The sequence below is a fragment of the Pezoporus occidentalis genome, unplaced genomic scaffold, assembly GCF_034315485.1.
Source record: "Pezoporus occidentalis ecotype Australia unplaced genomic scaffold, CSIRO_AGI_Poc_V1 ctg3, whole genome shotgun sequence".
NCBI lineage: Eukaryota > Metazoa > Chordata > Aves > Psittaciformes > Psittacidae > Pezoporus > Pezoporus occidentalis.
Genome location: NW_026914940.1, coordinates 6,852,990 through 6,877,798, shown reverse-complemented (window position 1 = coordinate 6,877,798; position 24,809 = coordinate 6,852,990). Strand labels below are relative to the sequence as shown.

At 44.0% G+C, this 24,809-nt stretch overlaps 2 protein-coding genes across 2 annotated transcripts in view; both read right to left on the bottom strand.

Moving 5' to 3' along the window:
- ST3GAL1 (ST3 beta-galactoside alpha-2,3-sialyltransferase 1) lies at positions 1 to 23,302 on the bottom strand. Its single transcript, XM_062626998.1, has 6 exons — positions 22,797 to 23,302; positions 12,376 to 12,572; positions 9,098 to 9,277; positions 4,873 to 4,918; positions 2,245 to 2,364; positions 1 to 1,740 (listed from the first exon to the last, which is right to left on the bottom strand). The coding sequence occupies exons 1-6, from the start codon at positions 23,106 to 23,108 to the stop codon at positions 1,567 to 1,569; spliced, it is 1,029 nt and encodes a 342-aa protein (XP_062482982.1). The 5' UTR covers positions 23,109 to 23,302; the 3' UTR covers positions 1 to 1,566.
- Positions 14,069 to 24,809, bottom strand: part of ZFAT (zinc finger and AT-hook domain containing) — a 533,709-nt gene continuing 522,968 nt past the window's right edge. The window contains exon 17 of the transcript XR_009966308.1: positions 14,069 to 14,247. The gene's annotated coding sequence lies outside the window, so the exon portion shown is untranslated. The remainder of the gene's footprint in view (positions 14,248 to 24,809) is intronic.

Below are 24,809 nucleotides of genomic sequence, written 5' to 3'. Positions count from 1 at the left end.
CAAGCCTGACTGGAAGTCCCTTGAAGTCTGTGGCAAGAACTCCCCTGTCTTCACCAGAGGTGAAAATGGGTCAATAATCCATGAATCCCGTTTTTCATGATATCAAGAAGGATAAAAACCTGTTCTCCCTTCTTCATTACCTGAACTCTGTTCTTGGATTCACACTTTATCTGTCCTTGAGGATTAAAAGCACTGATTCCAGTGAAAATCAGAAGATACAAAATCTCTGCTGTCGGTTCCCTCCTCTCACTCCCTACAGGTACTGACATTAATACACTCCTTCCTCCAGAGATGGACATGATTTTGAAGTCTGGCTTACACTGTAGGATCAGCTTGTGTAGATTGTGTTCTTGTAGACATTGCTACAGGGCAAAAGATTCTTGGTGTATTAGTAGCTGATATTCCAACCCATGATATTTCTTCCACTTTTAGAGACCTTGTAAGGAGATATCACTTTCTAGAATTGTAAAAAAATAAGAGGAAAAAGTTTCCTTGGAACTTTTGGGATATTTTCCCATAAAAAAGGTAAAAGCTACCTTTAAAAATGAGTCTTGTTTGTGTTTGCTCAAACACAGTATAGGAGCTGTTGCTATTGGTTTTGACTACAAAAGGTTTTGACCACATGGAGGCTACACTTTGGTTAATTCCCCCCCCTTATAAAAAAGTTTAATTTAGGGTTTCTCATCTTAAAAAAAGAAAATCACATCTGTTGCACAATTAAAAAGGCACATATAAATGACTGAAAGAAAACAGTCCACATTCCAACCTTCAATCGATTAAATAAAAATGAGCATTCCAGAGTGTTTTCCACCAAACAAAAAAGAAATAAAGATTATATATAACTAAACAAGACAAACAAGTGGCTAAAAAGGCCAATTTTTTGCTGGAGTTTCCTGTCTCATTATGGCTGTATAGGAAGCAATATTAAATAATATATGATCGGGCCTGATTTGCTCCGTGTTTATAAATGCTATCAATGCAGAATGAGGCAATGGTTGAAATATTTACTACTCCAGGCAACTTCATCATGTTTTTTCCTTAACACAGCATGAAACCAAAAGTAGTAACAGCAAACAGCAGAAACAGTTCAAAAAGATCAACAGCAGAAGTGAATTCATTCCTTTGAGGTAATCCTTACTATGATGTTAACAGCTGCCCAAGCAGGTCTCAAGTCCCAGAAGTTTTCACTCTTCTTCAAAGATCTCTTGCCTTACTCGAGGAAAGAATGGACACACAACCAGCAGCTGCTGTGCCCAGGTTTCCCCTAATTGCAACAGGCAGATCTTTCATCAGTCAGTCAGGAATCAAGCTGTAGAGCCTAAGCAGAGATTCATTTATTCCCACAACCGACTGGTAGTTCCCAGCTATCTGTGGATAGGAGATCACGTGCAGCGTGAAAGCCGGTCCTCGGCTGGGCTCCCTGCGGTGAGCATTGCAGCAGTGAGATGCTCCGAATCCACCGCAGATTCACGCGTTCAAACCTGGCTGGAGCCCACATCATCTTCACCGAGCCTTGTTCTGCTGCATGTTGGAAATTGCAGCCCCCACTTCTCCCCATGGCCAGGGTCATCTGCCCTTGAAAAAGCTTATTTTTTCAATCGATGCGAGAGTCAAAGTTAAATTGAACTCAAAATCCCCATCATGGACACCCGTCTTCCGGAAAGCCCCGGCTGAGGCGTTGTTTTCCCAGTAGTGATGCCAGTGTCCTTTGCTGTCTGCTCCAAAACCATACACATTCACCTAGGAAGTAAGAGGGAACTAGTGTTAGCCTGGGAAGCAATTGGTTTTCATCTGGAATGTCAAAGAAACATTCTTGATTCTCAGTTTATCTATAGGACCAAGGTGGTGTGCCAAGCAATTCTGCTGCATGAGATGATGCAACCACAGAATAATGGCTCAAGGGACATTACATCCTAAGCTATGTTGAGACCACCACCATACCTGAACTCGGACAGAAAAGGATATTTCTCTCTGTGAGTATTTGCTTAGCAATATAAAAAACACACTCCTGTCCCCGGAGTATGATATTTGACCTCAGGTGATCAAAACACCATAATCCATCACCACCATTTGAGCATACATGCATGTTACTGAGGACTCTGCATCTGTTCAAAGAAGCGAATGGTGGAGAAGATGGGAGGGAGGGAAATAAAGGCTGAGTGAAGGGCAAGGGCATGTTCCTGACACTTCAGTGTGAAATGTCGTGAGTTTTTGTCTATATATCCAAACACAGCCAGACTTTACCTCATCGCATACATGAAGTGCAAACATCAAAGACAGAAGGCCCGTGGATGGGTATCTTCCATGACGCTCGAGCCAGTTTTCATAGACATATTTCATAAAAGCTGGATTATAAACCAGGATCTAGGCAAAATTGGAGAGAAAGACCCATAAATAAATACCCTGGGAAAATAATAATGGTAGCATGTCATCTCTAAAGGACATTGGGGTAGGGGAGCGCAGAAGAAAGGAGTAATAGTTATTCCTTGAGGGCAGGTGAAACGGAAAAATAAAATCCCATAGTTAAAATGCATTCAAGAACACTTTCCATGTGCAGTTACACATGGGAAATATGAATGAGCGTGAATATTGAATTACATGTGAATATTCCTTCCTTGGTCTTGATACCCTACCTGCTTACACTAGTGTAAATCCTGGGTGGTTCCTAACGAAACCAAAGGGTATGAAATGGCACAGATAAGAGGAAAACTGGGCACTTAACTCTCCCTGCAGCATCCTGTTGTAATGCAGGTGAGCTCTGGGGAGTTGGAAGCCTGAGCAAGGTAAGTTTAAGATGCCATACCAGATTTCATAGAATCATAGAATCACCTAGGTTGGTAAAGACCCTTAAGATCATTGAGTCCAACTATAACTTGGGTGGGAACGTAGGAGCAAGTGCATCTTCTGCACAATATGTCAAACATGTCTTGGTACCTATGTAGATACAGATCTAAGGAAACCAGGGGTGAGGTGTAAACTTTTAGGTTGAATAGCAGGATTTCTCCTGTTTTCCAAACATGCTGTTTTTCCACACACAAATTGCACTTGGTTATCCCCTAGGGAAATGATGAGATCAGCTAATGAACAGAGAGCACTTAAGATCAGACCTGAGTGTACAATAAATCCAAGGACTGGTGGGAGCCCTTGGTTTTAACCCCTTTCCCTGAATGAGGCAAAGAGAGGAGGTTCTCTCCATGCTGTGTTTGTAATTAAAGTGATGGCTTTCAGTGCTATCTCGTTAGCTGCAGGGCTTTCCCTTTTACAGAGTCAGAGGTTAATTGCTGATACTGTATCTGCGTGTAATCGCTTCTCACAGGGTGTTCTGCATTGCATAGTGTGGGAAGAAATACAAGGTTCTCATCTCCCTGCTCAGGAAGCTGCTGCATATCATCAGCCATAGGCTGGCCTGGTGCTACTTGACTGTGACTTGAGTTTAACAACCTGCCACAGTGCATCTCACATAGGTTTTGCAGAGGTTACTGTGTTTCTCACAACAGCTAGGGATGTGCTATGTGATTATTTAATGCCTTCTATAGGTCCACTGTTTGAAGCACAGCAATATGAACTGATACTGGTTAAAAGTCTCATTTGAAGCCTTTGGCAAAACCTGGCCTCCTGAATGGAGAACATGTGCTTTAATTTGTAATTTCAATGCTCTGGGGCTAATGACATACTTTATCAGCCCTTGAGATATTAGGTGCCTGAGCTCCTTAGAAAACCAGCCTCTTCAAAGGCTGTGAGAATGAGATTTGTATTTTGCTGGAAGGTCTACGGAAGAAGTGTTCTTCCTCTCCCTACATAGTCTGTCTTGGTTATGTCCTCAAACAATGCAGCTACAACAAAAGTCTTTGCCTGGGGGCTAATCGTCCAACATGACCATTCTGCCCCATGGGAAATCCTAACTCCAACAGTAGGACATGTATATTAAACCACAGCATAGTTGGGCGATAGTCAATATACATGACATGGACTCTCTTCTGAGTGCTGTAGGGTGGGGACCAGCTTTGTACATCTTTCCTCAGCCTTTGCAGAGAAGTGAAATCCCCTGACTGATTGCCTTCTACACATCCACACGATGAAATTAAACGAGTCAGAAGTGTTTTGTTAGCCTTGAGGGAAGTGGCACGGCACAGATCATGTCCACATCACTCAATTCTGTCCCTGTGCAAAACAGGGAATATTCCCCTATCTATGCTACTTGAACATTGCCTGGGAGAGTATTAATTCACCCGGGACAAAACCAGCAGGGACTTGGCCTAAGCCCAGTCTCCAAGCTGTTTAATTGGGTACAGGTAGTTATTACAGCTGTGGGCTATGAGCCTTCCTCAAGAGCCATTGACAACATCATGAATTCTCTCTCCACTGACTCGAAAACACAGAACTTTGTTCAGAGTTCACTTTGCTCTTTGTTATAAAGAACTGGACAACGACTGTGAAACACCCTTAGTTTAGTCAAATTACTTAACACACCCCCCCCCCCCCCAAGGCTGTCTACTCATTAGTATATGAGCTCAAAGTGTCATTACATGAAGTGGGAACAGAGAAAATACTGAGGATGGTGAGCACTGTTGGCCAGCAGTGCGCCTTAAATGTCTTTGAGCAGTCCTAGAGGAAGCAATGCCACCTTCAGAACAGCGGTAATGCAACAGCATAGTCAGAGCATCAGTTTCTTTCCAACCTCACTTATTTAGTGGTTGATCTTTGGCCTGAATGGCACATAGGAGCTAAAGCTTTAGCTTAGCTGAGCCTTGTAATGTGTGTGGATTTTGGTTGCAGTTTTTATGAGTTTTTATGGATTCTTGCAATGTCCCAAAGAGGCAAAAGACCTACAAGTGGATTAGCAGAACGAAACCATAAAGCAGCATTGCTCACCTTTTCTTTTTTGACTTTGATTTTCCGTGGAACTGGAACATATGTACTGTTAAAAACAAACACAAACCACCAAGATTAGTAAGAGCCCAACGTATTAATATCTTCATGTATTTCCAAAGAAAGAAAGAATATTCTTCATGCACAGCAATAAACTGAACTTATTTGAAAGTAATAAATACAAGAAGTTGTTGGAAAATGAAGCTGCAATTCATAAATGCAGCATGAGAACTGAGCTGTTGCTGAAGCACATTTATAGGAAGCCATTCCATTTTTAAATATTCAAGTTAATTATTGACAGGAAGGCATCAAAGATTTAGTTGCAATATACTGTAAAATCAATACTACTTGGAACCATGACTTCTAACTCTTGGATCATGACTGTTGCAGTATTTGCACTTTGATGAACAGAAGGGTTTTGCATTTAATTTCATGTCAGAAAAGCCTTTTCCCACCAGGGGGAGACTTTTCCCCTCCTAATACCTGTAGCTCTTACATGATTTTCAGAGTAGGTGGTAGTAAAGTTCCTAATTTCTGTGGTTATGTGCAACTCCGGCATTGCCAGTACACAGCCCCTCACCAGCAAGCTATTCTCTTCTTCCCCATGAGGACATTGAAGGCTTTGTGCAGTTCCCAGCATAAAACTTCCAAGTCATACCTTATGACTGGGTTGAAATCACAAGTCATGTCTTGGAAACAAAAGAAGTCTTTTCTTCCCCATATCATGCCCCGTGCATGCTGGCATTGCACAGCTCATCACGAGTGCTGGAAAAAGAGAATCTCTGAGTTTGTTTCAGGTGAAAATGTTCTGGTGAACTGGCCTTGTCATTGGGGTATATCCCAAAATATACTCTACATACTCTGTAGATGGGCTGTAGCAAATTGCCAAAGCCTTCCATTAGTTCAGTCTAAATGTTTTCACTTGATTTTTTTAACATCAATGTTCCTTTCATTAAGGTTTTATTTCTCTTTCAACCATGGACCATCAGCATTTTGAAACATTAGCCTGTCTTCCCAAACCAGTGGTGACCTGGCAATGTCCTCATCTGCTTAGGTACTTCTGAGCATCCTTGCCCTGCAATCGCTGCTCTGGGCTGGATGCAATGTTAGAGGTGACAGGTGGGCTCCAGCTCTCCAGAGATGTGACACAAGATGCTAATGGGGAAGAGACACCCATGCAGACTTCTTGATCTGCTCTAAGCAAATCTCCCTTGCATTTGCTTCCCACACCTGACCTTGATTAGCAAAGTCAGTAGGCTTGGTGATCCCAAACGCTTCTTTGCTGGTAAAATCTTCTCATTACTATATAAATAAGCAGCCTATCTTTTCTATGAAGGTGATGTGAAGCAAACATTGGGTTCATATTTCATGGACATCTGGCTAGGTACAATAGATGACCAGAGAATGGTATGCAGTACTCAAGATAGTATTTGACACAGCTCTGATCCAGCCAGGAGACTGCTCCAGCTCTTGCCAGATGATGTTAGTTACTTTAATCATGGAATATTTCATTTTTTCAGAAGTAATATCCAAGTCCTGCTGTCACTTGGCTGCAGAATTCCATAAATCTGCATGGAAAGTACTGGCACGCTGGGCAAGACCAAATGGAGACCTGTGTAAAACCTGGGCTACATAGCAGCCAGGGAGTGAGTGATGCAGCAAATGCCACAGGAGCAGGGCAAAGAGTGAAGCCTGTGATGAAGGTGGCTACAGGTGGGAAACATGGAAAACGTCTATGAGCCACTCTGGAGGGCTCTAGTAAAATGTGCCATTATTACTGGCCGCCTTGTACAGGAGATTTACTGTTTTACCCAAGTAGAAGATATAGAACATTCTAAGGAATACCCAAATTGCTCTTTGCCAAATCAAGCAGAGATATGTGGAACGTTTCTCACTGAGGAGATTCCTTGCAGAAGGCAAGTTGAAGCAACTGCACTAAATATGACCGATGAGGGCCTGAAGTTTTTCTGTCCCAAGAAGCTTTTCTTGGTCTTTTCTAAGATAATGCTCAGTCTTAGAGAGCCACTTTGAAATGGGACATCCATCACTCAAATGGGACATGTCTGAGACAATCATTCAGCTACCAATTCAATCTACTATTAAGGCTACCTGCTTTCATTTTGAACCGTAAAAATTGCTTGAATTGTAATACTACTGGGAGGAGAATATGATTAATTCACAGGTTTTGAGTCTTAGGAAATTATTACTTCATTTGAATGGGATACAGAAAATTAAACACTGCGTAAAAGTCTAACCAATACAGGATGCTTATCTTGCTTGTCTTGGGATAACTTAGGTTCTTCTTAACCTAACCTCACTCAGTTGATCCTATGCAGCCTCTGCACAGGGCATAATGTCCCACAGGGAGGGGTAAGGAGGTATTTCTTCCTTTCTAAAATACTGTATTTAAGATGTTTTTTATTTTTATTTCATGCCTTCTCCCCTTTGAAAATGGGCAATCAACAATTTCCTTATATACTGTATCTGACATTGTGTACTTAATGTGTGTCCATAGGTTTCTTCTGCTAGCTTCAAATCATGTTACATTTACTGTTATGATTCGTGTGTTTATGATTTTCTGGTTTTATTATTCCAATGTACACCAGCTTATTCATTATGCAATTTCCTCGCTTTGAATATGGTATTTCTTTCACATGGTTAAATACTCACACACTAATGGATACCAGCTGCTTACCAAGCCCATGTATACAATCAAACTATGAATATATAATGCATCCTGTAGTTTATTAAGCAAAGATGTTTTTCCTTTCCTGTGACTGCCTTGCGGTCAACCAGCTATATCTTCCTGAGAGGCTAAGGGCTCACGCAACTTGCAGTGTAGACCTCAGGTTGCAGGAAGAGCACAGGCTTTTCTCCTAGTACAGGGACAGGCAGCAGACCTGCTTGGAAGATGTGTGCCCAGGTGTAGGACCTCCTACATATATCTCCTGATATATGTATAGGTAGCAGCAGGTAGCTGAGCTGTAGGAGACAGTGAGGAGGATGCGGAGCATCAGGGAGGCTGAGAAGGGCTCGATAGCTGGTTCCAGGTGCAGTCTGCAGTGGACCCATGGGCAAACAGATAAGAACTCCCCCACCAGCACACAAAGAAGTGTGTTTGAGGGGCAATAATGCAGAAGAAAGGATGCTTGCAATGGCAAGGACCTGCAGGGGGAAGAGCCTTCCTCCAGAGCCTGGAGTGCTCTTGCAGAACCACTTCACTGCTTTGCAGACTGAAGAGGAAAGACCTGTCACATCAAGAGCGACACCGGGTATTGTTTTAGCCAGTTTTCTGAGTGGGCTTAGTCTCCTTCCAAGTTACGAGTGGATCCTGAAGATGGATGCTTTTCAAGACAGCTTATGACTGTATATGCTAAGTGGCAAAAAAAAAAGGTAAAAAGACAATAAACCAGATTTGTTACAAGTTAAGAGAATAAGACGTGAAAAGAATCTAAAACACAAACGCAAAGAGAGAAAAGAATAAAAGAAGTAAAATTCCAGTTGTCCCATCAGAAAGTTTTCCTTAAAAATGTGAAGCAGGTCTTGTTCTCAGTCAACAGGGTCTTACCGTCCCAAGTTTTTAATCTTCTGAGACTCTGAAATTAGGAAAAAAGTTGAAATGTCTTGAAATAGTTCTCTCTGGAATAACGTAATGTGATCTGATGTGTAGCAGGGTGCCACCGAGCAATCCTGCAAGACTGTGGCTTTACATCCAACAGATAACCCTGTACACAGTACGAATGTCATGTTATTTCATTCTCTGGATTAGGAAAAGCCAGCTTACAGCAAGGGAGGAAATCTGCTAACAGGTGTCCGCAAGAAACATGCACTTTGTTCACATTATGTGCTGCCATAAATGTATTAAATGGTGAACAGGTGAACATTTACTTCTGAAAGCACTCATAAAGAAACGGAAAATAAATACCAATGTGGCCCATTATTGGCAGGTAGAACATGTGAATTTAAAGCTAAGACACACAGGTGGCACACAAAGCAATATTCCCCTCTGCACGTCTCTCAATCACATTCCATCAGGAAAGACAAACCAAACTCAAAGACTGCAACACAACATTGAGCTGTTCCTAGAAAGCAAGTGTTCAGGACTAAACTCTGACCTTAGAGGGTCTGTAAAGCTCCCCTAGGCCTTATTAGAAGCAGGGATTTGCCCAGTGTTATCTCCTAAAGCAACATGAGGTGCTCTCACCCCTTCAGCCCTGCCCTTACTCACAAGTTGATGGTGCCTGTGGTGAGCGCGGTGACAACCCAGTGCAGGTCCAGCGTTTTGAAGGGGATCAGGATCATGCTCACATTTTCTGCCAGCTCTTTGTAGCTCTCAGGGTAAACGAAGTGGTGCGTGGTCTTGCTCCCAACATCCGACTCATAGCCAGCCGTGGGGGCACGGTTCATTCTGCAGCCCAAAAGTAAGAAGGGAAGACAGGGAAGAAGTGGGACAAGAATTAGGTACAAACACGTGCAAATCTTCCCCAAATAATTTGTCTGAGAAAGGCAGGAAAATGCTCCCATGGCTAAGCAAAGTGCTGTACACAGGTTCTTCAGACAGGCTTGACAGGGTGCAGGGGTCTTCAGCGACCATCACCCATGTGGACAAATTAACAGTAAATGAAAGCTCAGCTGTAGTGTGGTTTTCCTTGGACTGAATGGGAGTGTCTACCAAGCAGGTGTATCTCTGAGCACTTCCCTGCCTTCCCTTGACAGTCAGCAGAGAGCTGATCAAAAAAGTGGTGACCATGAGAACTCATCTCCTTCCATCCTAAAGCTACAGCCTCCAGTAGAGAGAAAAAACATTGTCCTGAAGTCTATCAGCTTGACTTTTTGCAGCTTCATGCCCTTCCCAATCTGGATGGGTGTATTTAGAAGTCGAGGGTCAAGGTAACAAACCATGTAATGTGAGATGAAGAGCAGCAAATATTCATTATGGTTCTCCCATTAAAACGCACCAAAGCCACAGTGACAAATCCAGGACCTGCTTGCTGACACTTCATCTACTCAAAGCTGACTTTGGAGTAAGTCCTCCAACTTCAATTTATCTACTTAGGGTGATTCTACATACATGTGGTGTGCTTTAGGTAACCCTAGGGTCACTGCATGGAGATCTGCCCAGGTCCCACCAGGGCTCAGTCAAAATGAATTGGCCAAACAGGGCTACCTTATATTGGGTGTCTCAGGGAAGAGGGTGTGTTTCTGAACTCTGGGCTGCAGAAATGTCTCTATGCTTGTGTACACTTCTGAAAGCAAATCTGGGGACACATCAGCAGCTCCTTTCCTGATGTATTAGCTCCAGACAGGTAGAGATTTGCATGTTTCTCTGGTGCAGTGTTATGCAAATCAGAGAGCTCTGACTAACCTTGCATGAATTCAGGGTGCTGTTTAACACCATGGAGTAACCCCCAACCTGGCTCAGACCAGAATGGGTTTCCCTGCAGCCCAGTGGAGTCTTCTGCAGAGACATTAGCACAAACCCTGGCAGAAGTGCAAGGAGGACAAGAAGATGTAGGTGACAAGGTGATGAGGAGCATCATACATTGCCAGATAACATGCAGATCTGGTCACCGAGAACAGGAGAGGTAAGATATGATTGCCAAATCTATGCCAGGATGTGCTATTGCAGTGTTCCCCCACATGAATTAGTTAAGTTTCTTCTAACTTCCACAAGAAGAGTTACTAGCATAGGCAGAATAGCCTACCAGACTGCATGGACTTGTTACTGAGTTAGTTAGCCTCTTCCCTGCCAGCCACCCACATTGTATTGTGTAGAAATACTAGCAAAGCAGGAGACGTACTATGTTTTATCTTGAGATTAGTCAGTTTAAGGTTTACAATACAGGGTTTGCTTTCCATCAGGACAAAGCCAAGGGTGGCATCTAGGTTATCTTACTCACAACCTGCCCTCAGGTCTATGTACCTTCCCCACCAACTTTGGTAGATCTGCCTGCGTGACATGGTCTAAGGCACTGCTCACACCCAGTCTCAGCAGGAAGGAACGAGCCGGAACTTCCTTCTCTCATGAAAGTAGATAGTTAAACAAAAAGGAGTGGGCTGGAACACAGTGTGTGGAAGGAAAGGAGTCCCCTCAGACTCTCTGGCTCTTCTCAGTGCTTGGCTTTATTGCCACAACACGTGGAAGTGAATATCAGGTCACCAGAGATTTTGTCTGTTGGATTAGCACACAGAAGGGTCACCTTCTCTAGTCACAAATTTCCACAGTGAATCCTAAAGCTTTGTGCCATCCCTTCAGATCTGGTTTGATAAATCCAGAACTGGCAGGTTCAATTCCAAGTCACAGGGAGTTTCTGCCTTCCCAGGGATGTACAGCTACGGAAAGAACAAAGCCTTAGAGCAGACACTGAGTGTGTTACTCCTTAGTTACTACTTAAAAATATAGCTTTTTGAGTCTAGCAAAGCTTTTTCTGCATGAATCTGGAAACATAGGTCAGGTAAGATAAGAAAGTTCACACAGAAACGGGGCTGTCTCCATAGCAAAGGACACAGAGTTAAGCATAGATGCACCTCAACTGCCCCACATTTGCAACTTGCAGGACTAATATCTAGAGCTCTTCACTTCATGGATCTGAAGACCAGGTTGGCTGCCTCTGCCTTCAGGAGGTTCTTTGGTAGAGGACCAGGCATGCAACTGATTGAAGCAGATCCCAAAATGATTACTGTGAACATTTAGATGTCATCAGAAGGCTCTACAAAGCATCCAAGCCACACTGGAAGCCAAGTGGCGTAAGGTGGCCTAACAGTTCAAATAGTGTTGATCTGCTGCTGCTCTGCTCTTGACATCAATGCACAGCATCCTACTACAGATTATGTTATTTCCCAGAGTATTTTCAATAGCAATTGCTCCCTTCCAGGCCTGCACTGCACTGCATCACTCCCCAAATTGTGCTGTGCTCATAGCTGTGGTATAAAAGCTGGACAGTGCATTGGAGATTAACTTAGCCCACACACCTTGGCTGCCCTCTGGGTGATTAGGTCTGCTCACCTAGTTCCTGCTTGTACTTAAGTGGGACAAAATAGCCAACCTTCACTGCTTGGAAAAGAAGAGGTGACACAACCATTCACAAAGTAACTGCAGCCAACCAGTTTTCTCCTGTCCATTGCAAAGTGACTTTGCCTTTCTTTGCCATCGTCTGAGAATGAACCAGTGCAAGAGGTCAAATCTGGTACAATCAGTAAATATGTAAAAGAGCACTTGTAAGTACCACCTGTAGTAACTTTTGCTATAAATTTTATGATTTTTTTTTAACATAGGCAATTATGGATAGGGCAGAACAAGCTACAACATCTATTCATTGTTCTTTTCCAAGCTAAAACATGATGTTGCATCTCTAATGCACATAGTTTACATCCCTGGAACTTAGATTTAACCTAAGTACCAGATTTCACTAGATAGCCCCTGAAATCTCATTTGCTCCCTTGTCCCCCAAATCACCAGTGACTCTTAAACAAGAGCCATGTGGAGCTGGGGTGGTGCCTACTCACCTGAGCACAAAGTCATGGGAGTCAATTTCTTGGCCATACTGTGACTGCCGCAGGTTCCCAGAGTTGCCCACGACAGCGCATCGTCTGCACGTGAAAGTGCCTCGCTCCTGCAGGGGGTCCCCATCCCCAGGAATGATCCCAAACAATTCCTTGAGGGTAGCATTAATATTCTTTGGAGTTTTCTCTCCTTGCAGCTTCTGTTGGGAAGAAAAATCACTCCAGGTTACTAATACAGCTTTTCTGTAAGCAAGATGTAGCTTCAAATGCCTGCTCAAAGACCATTCTCACATCTACCTGCAGACACTGTGTCCCACGTTCAGTTGGGAGCTGAAGTGTTAGCCCCAAAACCCAACAGAAAAGTGGAAAATCCCTTTTCATTAACTTTTTTAACTTGGTTCCTCCTTTTCCCCCTTTCTCCTTTGATTCCTACACCTCCTCAGTCTCCTTCTAGCCATGGTGGAACAGATAATGAGTTCTCCCCAAGGCTGACCTCAGCAGAATAAATGTTAGCCTGGTGTCTAGAAGCCTAATCCCACTTTGGGACAGATATCTTCTATTAGGACAGGTATAAGGTTTCTTTTAACCCTCCTAGGAAGGACTGAAGAGTCTCAATGAACCTGGTGGAGCACAGACACCCCTTCCTCAAATTCTAGCATATGCCAGAAGTGGAATTGGGATATTATATTGCTGCTGCTCTGAACTGTGGAGAAAGCAGCTGCTAGTGAATAGGAAACTATGGTAGACTTAGCCCTGAGGGTTGGAGATGTAAAATCATCCCAAAAATGCATCCAGGATGAAGAAAACCACCCGGACCTTGCTCATTGTGCCTGTTGCCATGGAGGGAAACTCTTTTGTAAGCAGCTCTGTGGTGCATGGTGGAAACAATGGCTAGGTCAGGAAGGTATAGGCAAGGTGCAGGGCAGGTGATGGTCACACACTCCCTGTCTGGGGCTCTGCTCTCTGAGGGTCACTACAGAGGTTGTGAGTGCTGACAGAGAGCACTGCCCACCCTTGTGGTTCTCACAAAGGGAGAAGAGCTCCTAACACAAAACCTGCCAAAAGGCTCTGCCCTTGCTCTGCCAGCCCAGGGCAAGGAGAGGCAGGGAGGGAGAGAGGAGAAACACCTTTTCCCACGACTCCCAGCAAGGGCCTGGGGTAATTTGGCTTTAGTTTCCAATGCACTTCCCTCAAGGGCACCAGGAACTGTTAATTCTTCTTGCTCTCTCTCTCACAAGCAAACACAAACAGATGTATTGCTGTAATTTTTGTTTAAATTCCCTGCTGCCTCTTTGCAGAACTATATAAAGCAACCTTATTTGCACTGAATTCAACAACAGGTCTGCAGAGCTCTGCGTTACAAGGCAGCACTGGGGCTAAGAACTTGAAAAAAAGAAGACAAAGAAATGTTGCATACATAGACTTAATCTTCCTGCTAATCCTTGCTAGCCTATATATTCATGTATGGACTGCACAAGGTGATTGGGATGCAAAGTAATCAGGATGCCCTATCCATTGTTACAGCCATGCTATGGAGTCCTTAGAATTTCTCTGGAGAGACCTTCTAACAGTATTCCAACACCTAAAGGAGGCCTGCAAGAAATCTGGACAGGGACTTTTTACAAGGGCATATAGGGATAGGACAAGGGGGAATGACTTCAAACTGACAGAGGGGATTTAGATTAGGTATTAGGAAGAAATTCTTCCCTGTGAGGGTGCTAAGGCACTGGCACAGGGTGCCCAGAGAAGCTGTGGCTGCCCCATCCCTGGCAGTGTTCAAGGCCAGGTTGGAAGGGGCTTGGAGCAACCTGGTCTAGTGGAAGGTGCCCCTGCCCATGGCAGGAGGTTGGAACTGGATGAGCTTTAAGGTCCCTTCTAATTTAAAGCATTCTGTGATTATCACCACATTACTATGCATGGGATTATTCATTTACCTAAATTCTTGTGCATTCATTATGAATCCAATCCAACCTTATTTTACTCTGAATATATAAAAAACACTTAATATTAGAGAGTCTGCAGCCTTCAAAATAAATGGAGACTTCATAGATGCCATGGAGCATAGTATCAGGTGGATAATGTAGAAAAACCTGACTTTTTTTTAAAATAGGAACTTATTTTGAGTTATTTGAACACGTGTGCATATACCCAAACTCTGCCTCTGTAAAGGTGATCTGACTTTCTAGTGCCTTTAAGAAATAAAAGGGAAAACAACCAAACATGTACCAAAATATTAAGAGCAGAGTTATTCTGCAGGGGGAAAAAGTGGGAGACGGACCCAAACACAAACAAAAGAGCCAAACCAAACCAAACCAACCCAAAATCTTATTTTTGAACTGATTTTCTCTGAGAAAATTCAGACGAAGAAGGTAATTTTCAGAAAATTCTGAGTACTTGTGATACAGAGGGTTGACCATTGTACAGGGGGGTAGTACAGGGGGTTGTACAAGGGGGTTGTACAGGGGGGTTGTACAAGGGGGTTAGAGGAATTTGTTTAAACAAAAGGACTATCTGTTGTAAATGCCTGCTAAGCAGAACAGAGACCTCCGGTCCTGTTAATAAGCAGATGCCTGAATCTACTGATAAAGGGGAGAAGCAGAGGATTTACGGCTGGGACACTGATCAAACTCTACTAATAAGGGGAGAAGCAGAGGATTTACCACACTGACCAAACTCTAAGGCCACACTTAAAGACTAAAAAAGGTGAAAAGTGCAAGAAGAGGAAGACTCATTTACTTCATCTTGAAGACCCCTACCCAGAGGAGGAAGACTCATTTACTTCATCTTGAGACCCCTCCCCATGACCAGAGGGGGCACTGCGCAGGCGCAGAGGACCTTCTGGCTCATTATAATACGAAGCGGGGATAGGACATGAATATGTATAGGCGTGTTGTGCAACCTTATGAATATATATAACTTTAGAGAATAAATGTAGAGGGAAACAACACTGAGGCACGCATGACTTTGAGGAATTATCCCCGTGCGTCTCAGCGCTGAATAAAAAGCATACCTACTTTACAACTTTAACGAGTTGTGGAGTCAATCCGCGCATCACTTGAGCCCCCTTTTTAAGTTAAATTGCCTTTTCAGCCAGGATGATAGCATGAGGAAAGAAAAGGATGTGGTGTATTGACATGTTTAATGCATTAAAATTATAAGAAACTATTTACACAGAACAGGGATCTGCCTTTTCTTTCTGTTATGCTGCTGTCAGTCTATAGTAACTGTATAGCAACCAAGTTAAAACATGGGCACCAACACCAGCCTGAAAGCCGGGCACCATCATCCTGTTGGTTGTACACAACTTCCATAGCAAAGATTATTATTACAGAGATTCCTTCAACGATTTCAAACAGGATGATGACCTGGGCACTGCGATGACCTTATTGCACTGTACCCTTACTGCACAATAAGACATCTGTCCTTAACTCAGGAACAGAACAGAAGCTCTCTGTTTTAATTTCCTCAATGATTATCACATTGGACCACACTTTTCAGGCCTGATCTCCAGTCAGCACTGGTTCTTATCTTCAGTCTTTGACATCTCAGCAAAACAGAGCCGAGGAGACAATGAAGCTGGTTAACTCCAAGGCAAATACAGCTTTTAGAAGTACAGACTTACTGTGTGCCAGCTCCTTATTGCACAATGTTTACTTGACTGCCTGAAAAAGACCGTCTTAACAGCATCACAATTACAAGCCAATTATAGTTCACTTTCCCACACCAAATTTTTGTCCTTTTTTGGAGTAATGCAGTCTATTTCTTTACATTTTAACAAGCTCCCACCAGTCTGGCCTTTGCCATAAATCAACTAAAGCGCTGGGTGAAAGTCTGTCCATGCTGAGCAAGGCAGAGCCATAGCAGTGCCATGTGGCTCTTCTGGAACAGCATCCTCCCACCAAGTGCTTTAGATGTGTACCAGGGATATGTGTATGGATACAGCTGCTACGAGAGGGCTTAAATACACTGAAATACCTGAACCCTGTGTCCTCAGTGAAATGGCTGCTCTTCTCAGAAATCTGTGCAAGCAACAGCTGTGTCTAAAGATGAGGTTTAACCTCTTGCTTGAATACAAAAGGTATCTTAACCCACCTTGTGTCCACATATGAAATACCATTAGACCACTTAACCACCCCGCTGCCCTCCATAAAATATTTGTCTGCCTCTTGGGAGTCAACTCTTCACCTTAAGTTGTTAAAAACTGTAATTCAGAGTCCAGATTGAGAAATTGCATAGAACCACAGAATCACAGAATGGTTTGGAGTGGAAGAGACCTTAAATCTCATCCAGTTCCAGCCCCCTGCCATGGGCAGGGACACCCTCCACTAGACCAGGTTGTTCCAAGCCCCATCCATCCTGGCCTTGAACACTGCCAGTGATGGCGCATCCACAGCTTCTCTGGGCAACCTGTGCCACTGCCTCAGCACCCTCATAGTTAAGAATTTTATCCTAATATTTAATCTAAATCTTCCCTCTTTCACCTTAAATCCATTGCTCTTTGTCCCATCCCTATATGCCCTTGTCAAAAGTCCCTCTCCAGCCGCCTTCTAGGTCCTTTTAGGTATTGGTAAACTGAACCCCGAACCTTTGAATTAGAAGTTATTATTAAATGGCAAGTGTCCTAATCATCTTCAAACTACCCTGTCTTCCCAGCCTCACAATCTCCCCACTTCAAATACAGAAGTTACCAGATGATTTTGCATTTTCATTTAAATGCAAATTTCATTTCATTAAATTTTCACAAGAAAAAGGGCAAGTAAAAGTACCCTGTAAGTGTATGCGCTTCCTTTCTTTACCCATGAATGGCTTTCCAAGGAACAGCCTGTTGCTCATTCTCTCATCGCTGCGTGCACACGTCCACTAAGGGGACTTCGCTGCTTTAATAAACTTCCCCGAGCCCTCTGGTACCATCACACTGCCAGAGATTGCCAAGAAGCAATACCCAAAACTCAGCTAAGAGGATGCAAACGGTGTGAATTCAGCCAAGGCTGCTCAGAGCTAACAGCTTGGAGTGGTGAGGACACAGCTATAGGCAGGGGAACCTCAAAGGAAATCTCTCCTGGTACCTGTGCATCCTGCATCTATGGACAAGTTTGGCAGTGTACTAAATACACTTTCAAAATCCCAATTTATGAACAGCTAGAAAATATCCTGCTTAACCTGTAATTATTGGTGTGATGTGGAGGCAGATGGAGCATGGACCAAGACACAACGTTTATAGTGGACAGGCAGGTATACCCTATGCATTTTGCAGCCCTGTGAGCATGCAGCCAGGCAGCCTGGGGAATTTGGTGCCTTTTGTAATTTTTTTAACTGTTTTTAAATGATAAAGAGGGAATAAAGCCCCATTAGAGTCTCTTTTACACAGCTACTGATTCCCTCGCTGCAGCAGTTCGGAGGCATTAATACTGACGCAGCGCTTCCCAGCTATAAGGTATTGAACAAAGATTAATCCTAGCAACAGCCTGGTGGGGCAAATCCAGGTAATCTCCATTTTGCAGATGGAAGGAGAGGTTAAAAGGAAACCATCAATTTTAAACATGCCTCCTTGGTCTGGAAAATATGGCAGTATTATTGTCACATTTAATGTCCTGCAATTACTGTGCATCAAAGAGATTAAAGGGAAGAATATAGAGGCTTTCAAGAGTTTGGGGTTTGTTTAATCATTTGTGTCTGTCAAAAAATATGTATTCTCAAATATGAATGCAATGTGCATACTTTATGTAAATATCCTACAATGATATGCATATGCCATGTGCATATGAGTTCTGACTTCCATGGCTCATAGGTCACCTCCATGCCACTCTAAGGAGCAAAGACCCTTCCTCCACCAGCTCTGTGTGCCTTTGTTTCTGGTTGCAGGATGTCTGCAGCTCTGCAGAGCACACTGCAGTGCTTAGAGAGACCCATGAACCTGGATCACCTCCAGATCCATCTGTCCTCATATGCCCAAGGCTGGTCTAAATGGCCTGCTTGCACCCTAGCAGTACAACACCAGGTAGGAGTGGGCATGTAGCAGGCACTGGGACTAGTGCCTGGGATCTGGGTTGGATTTCTGCTGCCTTCGGTGCTCTGAGCCCTGTGTATTCCTTTCAAAGTGTCACAGAGAGCATCCCAGTTTTAAAGACTTCTGGTGATCCAAGAAGTTGGGCAGATTTCCTACAAAGAGCATTCAAAATGCATGGCTCAGGTGCCAGGTAGCTCTGCTGCTGTCCTAAAAATCAGTTCAGCACACGTATTGGGAATGCCCTCTTTGTCTGCCGTACGGTTAACAAGTCCTTAAGCTGTATACTGCACTTTTTCCTACAAACACAATGAGTAAAAACTAACATTTTGTTTTCAATAGGCTGATCACATGGCCCCACAAACAGAGCTTTCTTCCTAAAAAAACCCAAAGCAAAACCCTCAAATATCATAAGACTCGAGATAAAAATTGTTGTCGCGTTTTTGAACAATGTGCTACAGATAAGATTGCCAGGGAACTCTGAGCCTGATTTTACTTATGACAACTTTAATCCATCAACCTCAACAGGCTTATTTTGGATTTAGAACATCAGGTTCTGATCTCATGTTTTTAATACCTTCTGACCACCAAAAACAATGCCAAAACCCCTGAGAATGAAACTAGAAAGCTATAAATAAGTGCTATGCTGTGTTACGGCACAGTTTCTTTGTTTGCCCTCGTTCCTTACATCCACAGCACTTGTGTCGTGGAACAACAATGAAAAGCTTGCAGGTGAACCGGCTCAGGGAGGTGGGGATGATAATATAAACAGCAGGAAATGTGTCACATAACACAAGGTGCAACTTCCAAAGCACTAAGACTCTCCCAGTCCCTGAGCATAAGAGAAGGCAGATGCATGGACAGGTAAGAGACATGCAAGTAGAAGAGAAAAGAAAGAGAGACAGGAGGAAGGAAGGAAGGAAGGAAAAGAAGAAAAGGAGGCATCCTGACAGCCATGTGAAGAGCTGTAAGCAAGTGAAACCACCCCATCCTTTAGCCCCAAATGTCACTTCACCTCAAATACTGGCTCTGAAATCAGTCCTCGCCTTCCTACAAGTGGAGGGATACTAATGCTCCTTACTAATACTAATGTTTCTTATTCACATATACAACAACAGGGTTAATGGGAAGGGAGGTCATACTGAGCCTGGTGATAGACAGCTCTCTGGCAAGGACTCTGCCTGTGTTTAGTCCAAGCATATCACATGGGTCTCCCTGTGACAGGAAAGTCACAGCCTCATTGCAAACAGATCCAGTGAAATCACCGTCATCTCAGTTACAGCATAACGAAACCAGCACGCTGTCTGAAGTCAGCTCCTGAGAGCAAACACAGTCATTTCTCGCATGAAATGGAGTTTAAGAACTCTCAGCTCTCCTCACGCCTCATCTTTTAAGTACAAATACAGTAAAAAGTCACAGATTTCTCAGTTGGCAAAGCAAGCAAGAGTAATACACGGCCATGAGCAACGTTTCATTTAAGACCGGCTGAAATCTCAGTATCGCTTTGAAGACGAGCCTAAAAACGAACAGTGAAAAAGGGAATGCAAACGGGATGCACCTGGGAATTACTGTAGAAATGACACTGCCTTTGAAAGGCTTACCCAAAAGCAACATGTACATAGGAAACAGGCTGCAATGAGGAGCTGGGTTTACCCAGAGGCATCTTTCAGAGGAGTCAGGGCACCTTCTCCATCTACTATAGATTAGGGCGTGTATTTTCAGTAAGGAACTGATTTCCAATAGACAACAAAGTTTTGGGGGACACCAAAATATTTCACACAATCTGGTTCAAGATAAGTTCTGGCTGAAAAAAAATACGGTGGGAAAAGTATAGAAATCTTAGAAGTTTTATTTTTACCATCTAAGAAAAAAGTGCTTTGAGTTTGTGTTCTGAAGTGGTGCATTTCCTTTGAACTTGACCTGAATTCAAAAAAATAAATGAAAACAATAAAAATAGGGTCGGACAGCCCTGAAAATTAAACCAAAAGCTTTTACTTGGGGGTGGGGAGAGAAAAGAAAACACTTCTGGCAGTCCTGAAAGTCACTGTTTTTTAGTTCAGCCGAAAAAGAAACAACCCTCCCCCAAAAAAATCTGTTTCAGGTTGAGTTGAAGTGAGGTATTTGTGCCTTTCTGTTTGTTTCAGCCCCACTACAAGGAGAATTAGAAATTCAAAGTTCTGTACTAGGAGTCCTAAGCTTTTTCTTCCTTTCCCATTTCTTTTAAGAGAGGATGCATTCAAACCTCATGTTTAAAATTGAGTGAGGTCTGAGTGCAGAATGCAGTGTGGTTTTGCCCAGCGGCGATGTGCTAGCCCTTGGGGACTAGCAGAGGCACCGTGCCCACCAGCACAGCCTCTGCACCAATGACAGGATTTAGCCTTGACTATCCCATCCTGTCCCCAGCATATCCTCAAGGTGCTGAGTGCTCCCCATTTCTGCAGAGGCAGTATCAGGACACATTTCACAGCCAGCCTGAACACTCATGGTGTTCATGAACATCCTCATCCTCTGGAACTGGGGTATCACCTCATCCCCAAAACCTGCCAACTGTTAGGTCAGCTTAGGTCCCTGGTAAAACCTCACCCCAGGGCAAGTGGAACTAGGACCTGAGCTTGTCATCTTCCCTTCTCATGGCTCCAGCAAAGCTCAGCTAAAAGTTATGGAATCATAGAATCAGCTAGTCTGGGAAAGACCTTTAATATCATCAAGGCCAACCATTAGCTCAGGACTGCCAAGAGCATCACTAAACCATGTCACTAAGGGCTTCATCTACATGGTTTCTGAACACAGGAAATGTGGGGACCAGAAGGAAAAGCATCTGGGGGCTGCAAGAAAAAACACAAATGATGGGAAATCTGAGTCATGGTCAAGGAGATGGTGAAAGGATAACGCCTGGAGTATGTGAGACTCACAGCAAAAAAAAAGGAGGGTTTAATTTTAAAATGAGGGTATCATTTATGCAACAGTTAAAGCTGTTGTTCAGTGGCATCTCTTTTTCTCTTCTGTAAATGCAACAGCCAGCAGAGTGAGAAGTGATCAGATACAGCCTCATTCCCACAGCACTTAACACCTCCTCCAAACCTAAATGCCCTCACTGTGAAAGTGGGTGACTGCGGAGGGGGTTCCCCAGGGTGCCAGGAAAGGGCTGAAAGCCCCAAATTCGGTATCAAGGGTTGCTGTGCTCATTGCAGGCTGCTATGTGTTCAAAGAAAGGCAGAGGGACACTGTTTTTCCAGAAGGAGAAAGCAAGTCACAATGAAACTGCAACTTAACTGGGGTCACTGCAGCCAGAACCTATGTGTCAGCAGCTCAGCAGTGCAGACCATAAGCAATTAATTTAATCGCTGTCTTGTTTCAAGAGGACATAAAAGAGGCTTTAATTAGGCAAAACGTCGGGATACACCCTCTTCCCTTGTGTGCTTTTTGAGGAAGGCATCTGCTAGCTTTCATGATGCTTGGGTCAGGCTCATTGAACCACCCTGCTCAAGGATAAGCTAGAGCTGCTCCTTCCCAGTGACCCGTGATTGCCCTGCAATAAGCAGGGACATCTTCAACTAGATCAGGTTGTCCAGAAACACATCCATCCAGCCTGGCCTTGAATGGCTGCAGGGATGGCGCATCCATCACCTCTCTGGGCAACCTATGCTAGTGTTTTACCAACCTCACTGTAAAGAATTTCTTCCTCATATCCAGCCTGAATCTTAGTTCTTTCAGTTTAGAAACTAAAAGAACCCTCTTTTAGTTTAAAACCATAACCCCTCATCCTATCACAACAGATCCTGCTAAAAAGTCTCTCCCCATCTTTCTTATAGGCCCCTTTTAGGTACTGAAAGGCTGCAATAAGGTGTCCCCAGAGTCTTCTCTTCTCCAGGCTGAACAACCCCAACTCTCAGCCTTTACTCATAGAAGAGGTGATCCATTCCTCTGATCATTTCTGTGGCTCTCTTCTGGACCCTCTCCAACAGATCCATGTCTTTACTATCCTGAGGACTCCAGAGCTGGATTTGTACTCCATGTTTTATGACAGGGAGAGCCCCAAGGGAATTACACACTTCACGAGCTTGCTTTGCTACCTCGGATGGCAAAAGCCCTTTTTACCATCTGAAGACACACAACATGGCTTACAAAGTCCAGTCTTTCCAAGAGAAGGGAGAAAAAGGCAATATTAACATTTGCAAATTCTGGATTCACCCCCTAACTCTGTCAGGGACTTTTCTACCTTGGAGCAAGTGAACGTGTTTAGCCTACAAGCTAAACAGCAGCATGAACACCCACATCCTTCCACCTCTGCTTCCTCGTCAGCTTGAGATGGGAAAAGCTTTTGGCAGGAACCAGCTCTCAGGATCTGCTCAGCATTGCTCAAAGCCTGACACCAGAACCATCGCACAAACACTGGGCTGCATCCACACCTCCCACTTACCAGCCACCACCTGTAGCTGTCTTCTGGGATCAAGGCATTTTGTGAGGTCAGGAAAGGTTGCATAGTTGAATTAAATCTCTGATCGAACCAGAGGGAACGTCCCAGCTCCGAGATGCACGTGCGACAGCTGCAGGGTCTCTTGGGGTACTTGAAGAGCTTCTGGACTTGCTCTGAAAACTGCATGATGAGGTGCCTCGGGTCCCACGTGTTGGTGGTCACCTGGTGCGTGTAGTTCAGCAGAAACGACGTTACCGTGATGAGCAGAAAGGCGAAGGTAAACACTTTCACGTTCCTCCTCCTTACGGTGACCATCTTTGCCACTTGGGTTCTGCCGTCAAGCACAATGTAAGGCAAAAAAGGAAAGGATGCTGCAGGCACCTGCCAGTTACCACCCCAGGCTTAGGCTGAACATACAAACTCCATCCATATGGGAAGAAGCTACATTTCTCCCAAAATAGGCTTCAAAAAGGCAAAGCTGTGTATCTCCTTTCACGTCCTCACAGTGCTTCCACTGCTGATAGCTTCTCCCAATAAACATTCAAGATGGACCCTTGTCCTTCCACGTTCCAGAAGATTTAGAGGAGAGCAATATCAGCACTAAAATTTAGGTTTTCTGTGTGGCAGCAAGCCATAAATTAAAGCAAGCAGATTGTAGAAACAAAAGGGAGGTTATTTAGTTTGTATCTCGGAAGTCAGCTCACGAAGGATCAGATCAGATCATCCAGGGACGTACATTCCAGCAGGGAGACGCGCTTTGATGTCCATTTAAGCCACGGAGAGCAGTTTGCAGCCTGGAGACACACAGAAAAAAAAAGACAGAAAAACTATTGTCAGAATATTTATTTTGCATTCCTCCCAACTTAATTCCTCTGCTCTTCTCTGCCCATCGCAAAACTTGCCATCAGCTCAGACAGCCTTTGACACAGCAGCACCGGCTGTGATTTCTGCCTTGGTTATTTGCATACTGAGAAGTTTCAGGGTGAACTTTCCGAAAGGGCAGAGAATAGACCTGTGGACACTGAGTCCCTTTTTATTGAAAGAGCCTCCTCGCTCTGGCTGTATCTGAATTACAGTTTGAGCAATGACTCACCTCCTCCCCTTATGCTGACCTTAAGAGCCACAAGATACGCAGCAAAGTATTCATAACTCAAAGCAGCTGAACAAAAAGCATTCGTCAAAGAAGGAGGAGCAGGACTGGGAAGAAGAGGAATTTGCTCCTCTCTCTTCCTCCCCACAACCAGCTTAATTTCTTAAGCAATGGGGCTGGACTCGTGATTCAAAGAAACCTTATATGTGCTGGGACGGACAGGGGAAATCAAAGTATAAATGGCCTTTGTTTCACATGGATTATTGCTATTTTTCCTGCCAAGGAAGGGTAGGTGAGGGCAGCCGGTGATCTCAGAGAGTTCCCATGGGATCCTGAGCCAGGCAGAGAGGCAGGAAGCTGCTTTGCCTCAGTGAGTCGGGGGACACAGAGAGACCTGGAGCTGCTCTCTGTTCCCCCCCCCGGCTGGCAGCAGTGATTTAAACGAGTTTTTAAAGTCAAAAAGTGGATCACTTCCTCCCACGATGCCATTGTTTTGTGGGAAGAAAAACATGTTGTGGTTTTTCAAAGTTCGGATGTTTGCAAAAAGCCCCCAAAGTGCCATTGGTTAAATAACACTCTTGTGATTAAAAATAAAAAGAAGGAAAGCATCACAGAAGCATCTGTGTCAGAACACATGTAGATTATGAACAAGCCCAGCAATAGTCTCCTTCACTGCTCAGCTGCAGGCTTCAGACCAGCAAACAAACAGCAAAACTACAACTGTGACTGTTAAAACCCATCATTCCAACCCATTCTGTGCGTCACGTTGATGCAGGACCCAAATCCAATGCTTATGAGGGCATGGAGAAGTGCATCTGGTGGTCACAGCTCTGGGCTGGGTACAACATCCCCAGCTTTGCTGCTGGCTTTTCTCCTGAGGATCTGCAAGGCCAAATGGGGTTTGTCAGGGTGTCCTGGAGACAGCA

What these genes read in the sequence shown, in the direction of transcription:
- ST3GAL1 (XM_062626998.1), bottom strand. Translation starts at nt 23,108, where the DNA reads ATGGTCACCGTAAGGAGGAGGAACGTGAAAGTGTTTACCTTCGCCTTT. An exon ending in TCCCATGACTTTGTGCTCAG is followed by an intron (nt 9,278 to 12,375) that starts GTGAGTAGGCAC and finishes TTTGGGCTGCAG; the next exon opens with AATGAACCGTGCCCCCACGG. An exon ending in CACTTCATGTATGCGATGAG is followed by an intron (nt 1,741 to 2,244) that starts GTAAAGTCTGGC and finishes CTTACTTCCTAG; the next exon opens with GTGAATGTGTATGGTTTTGG.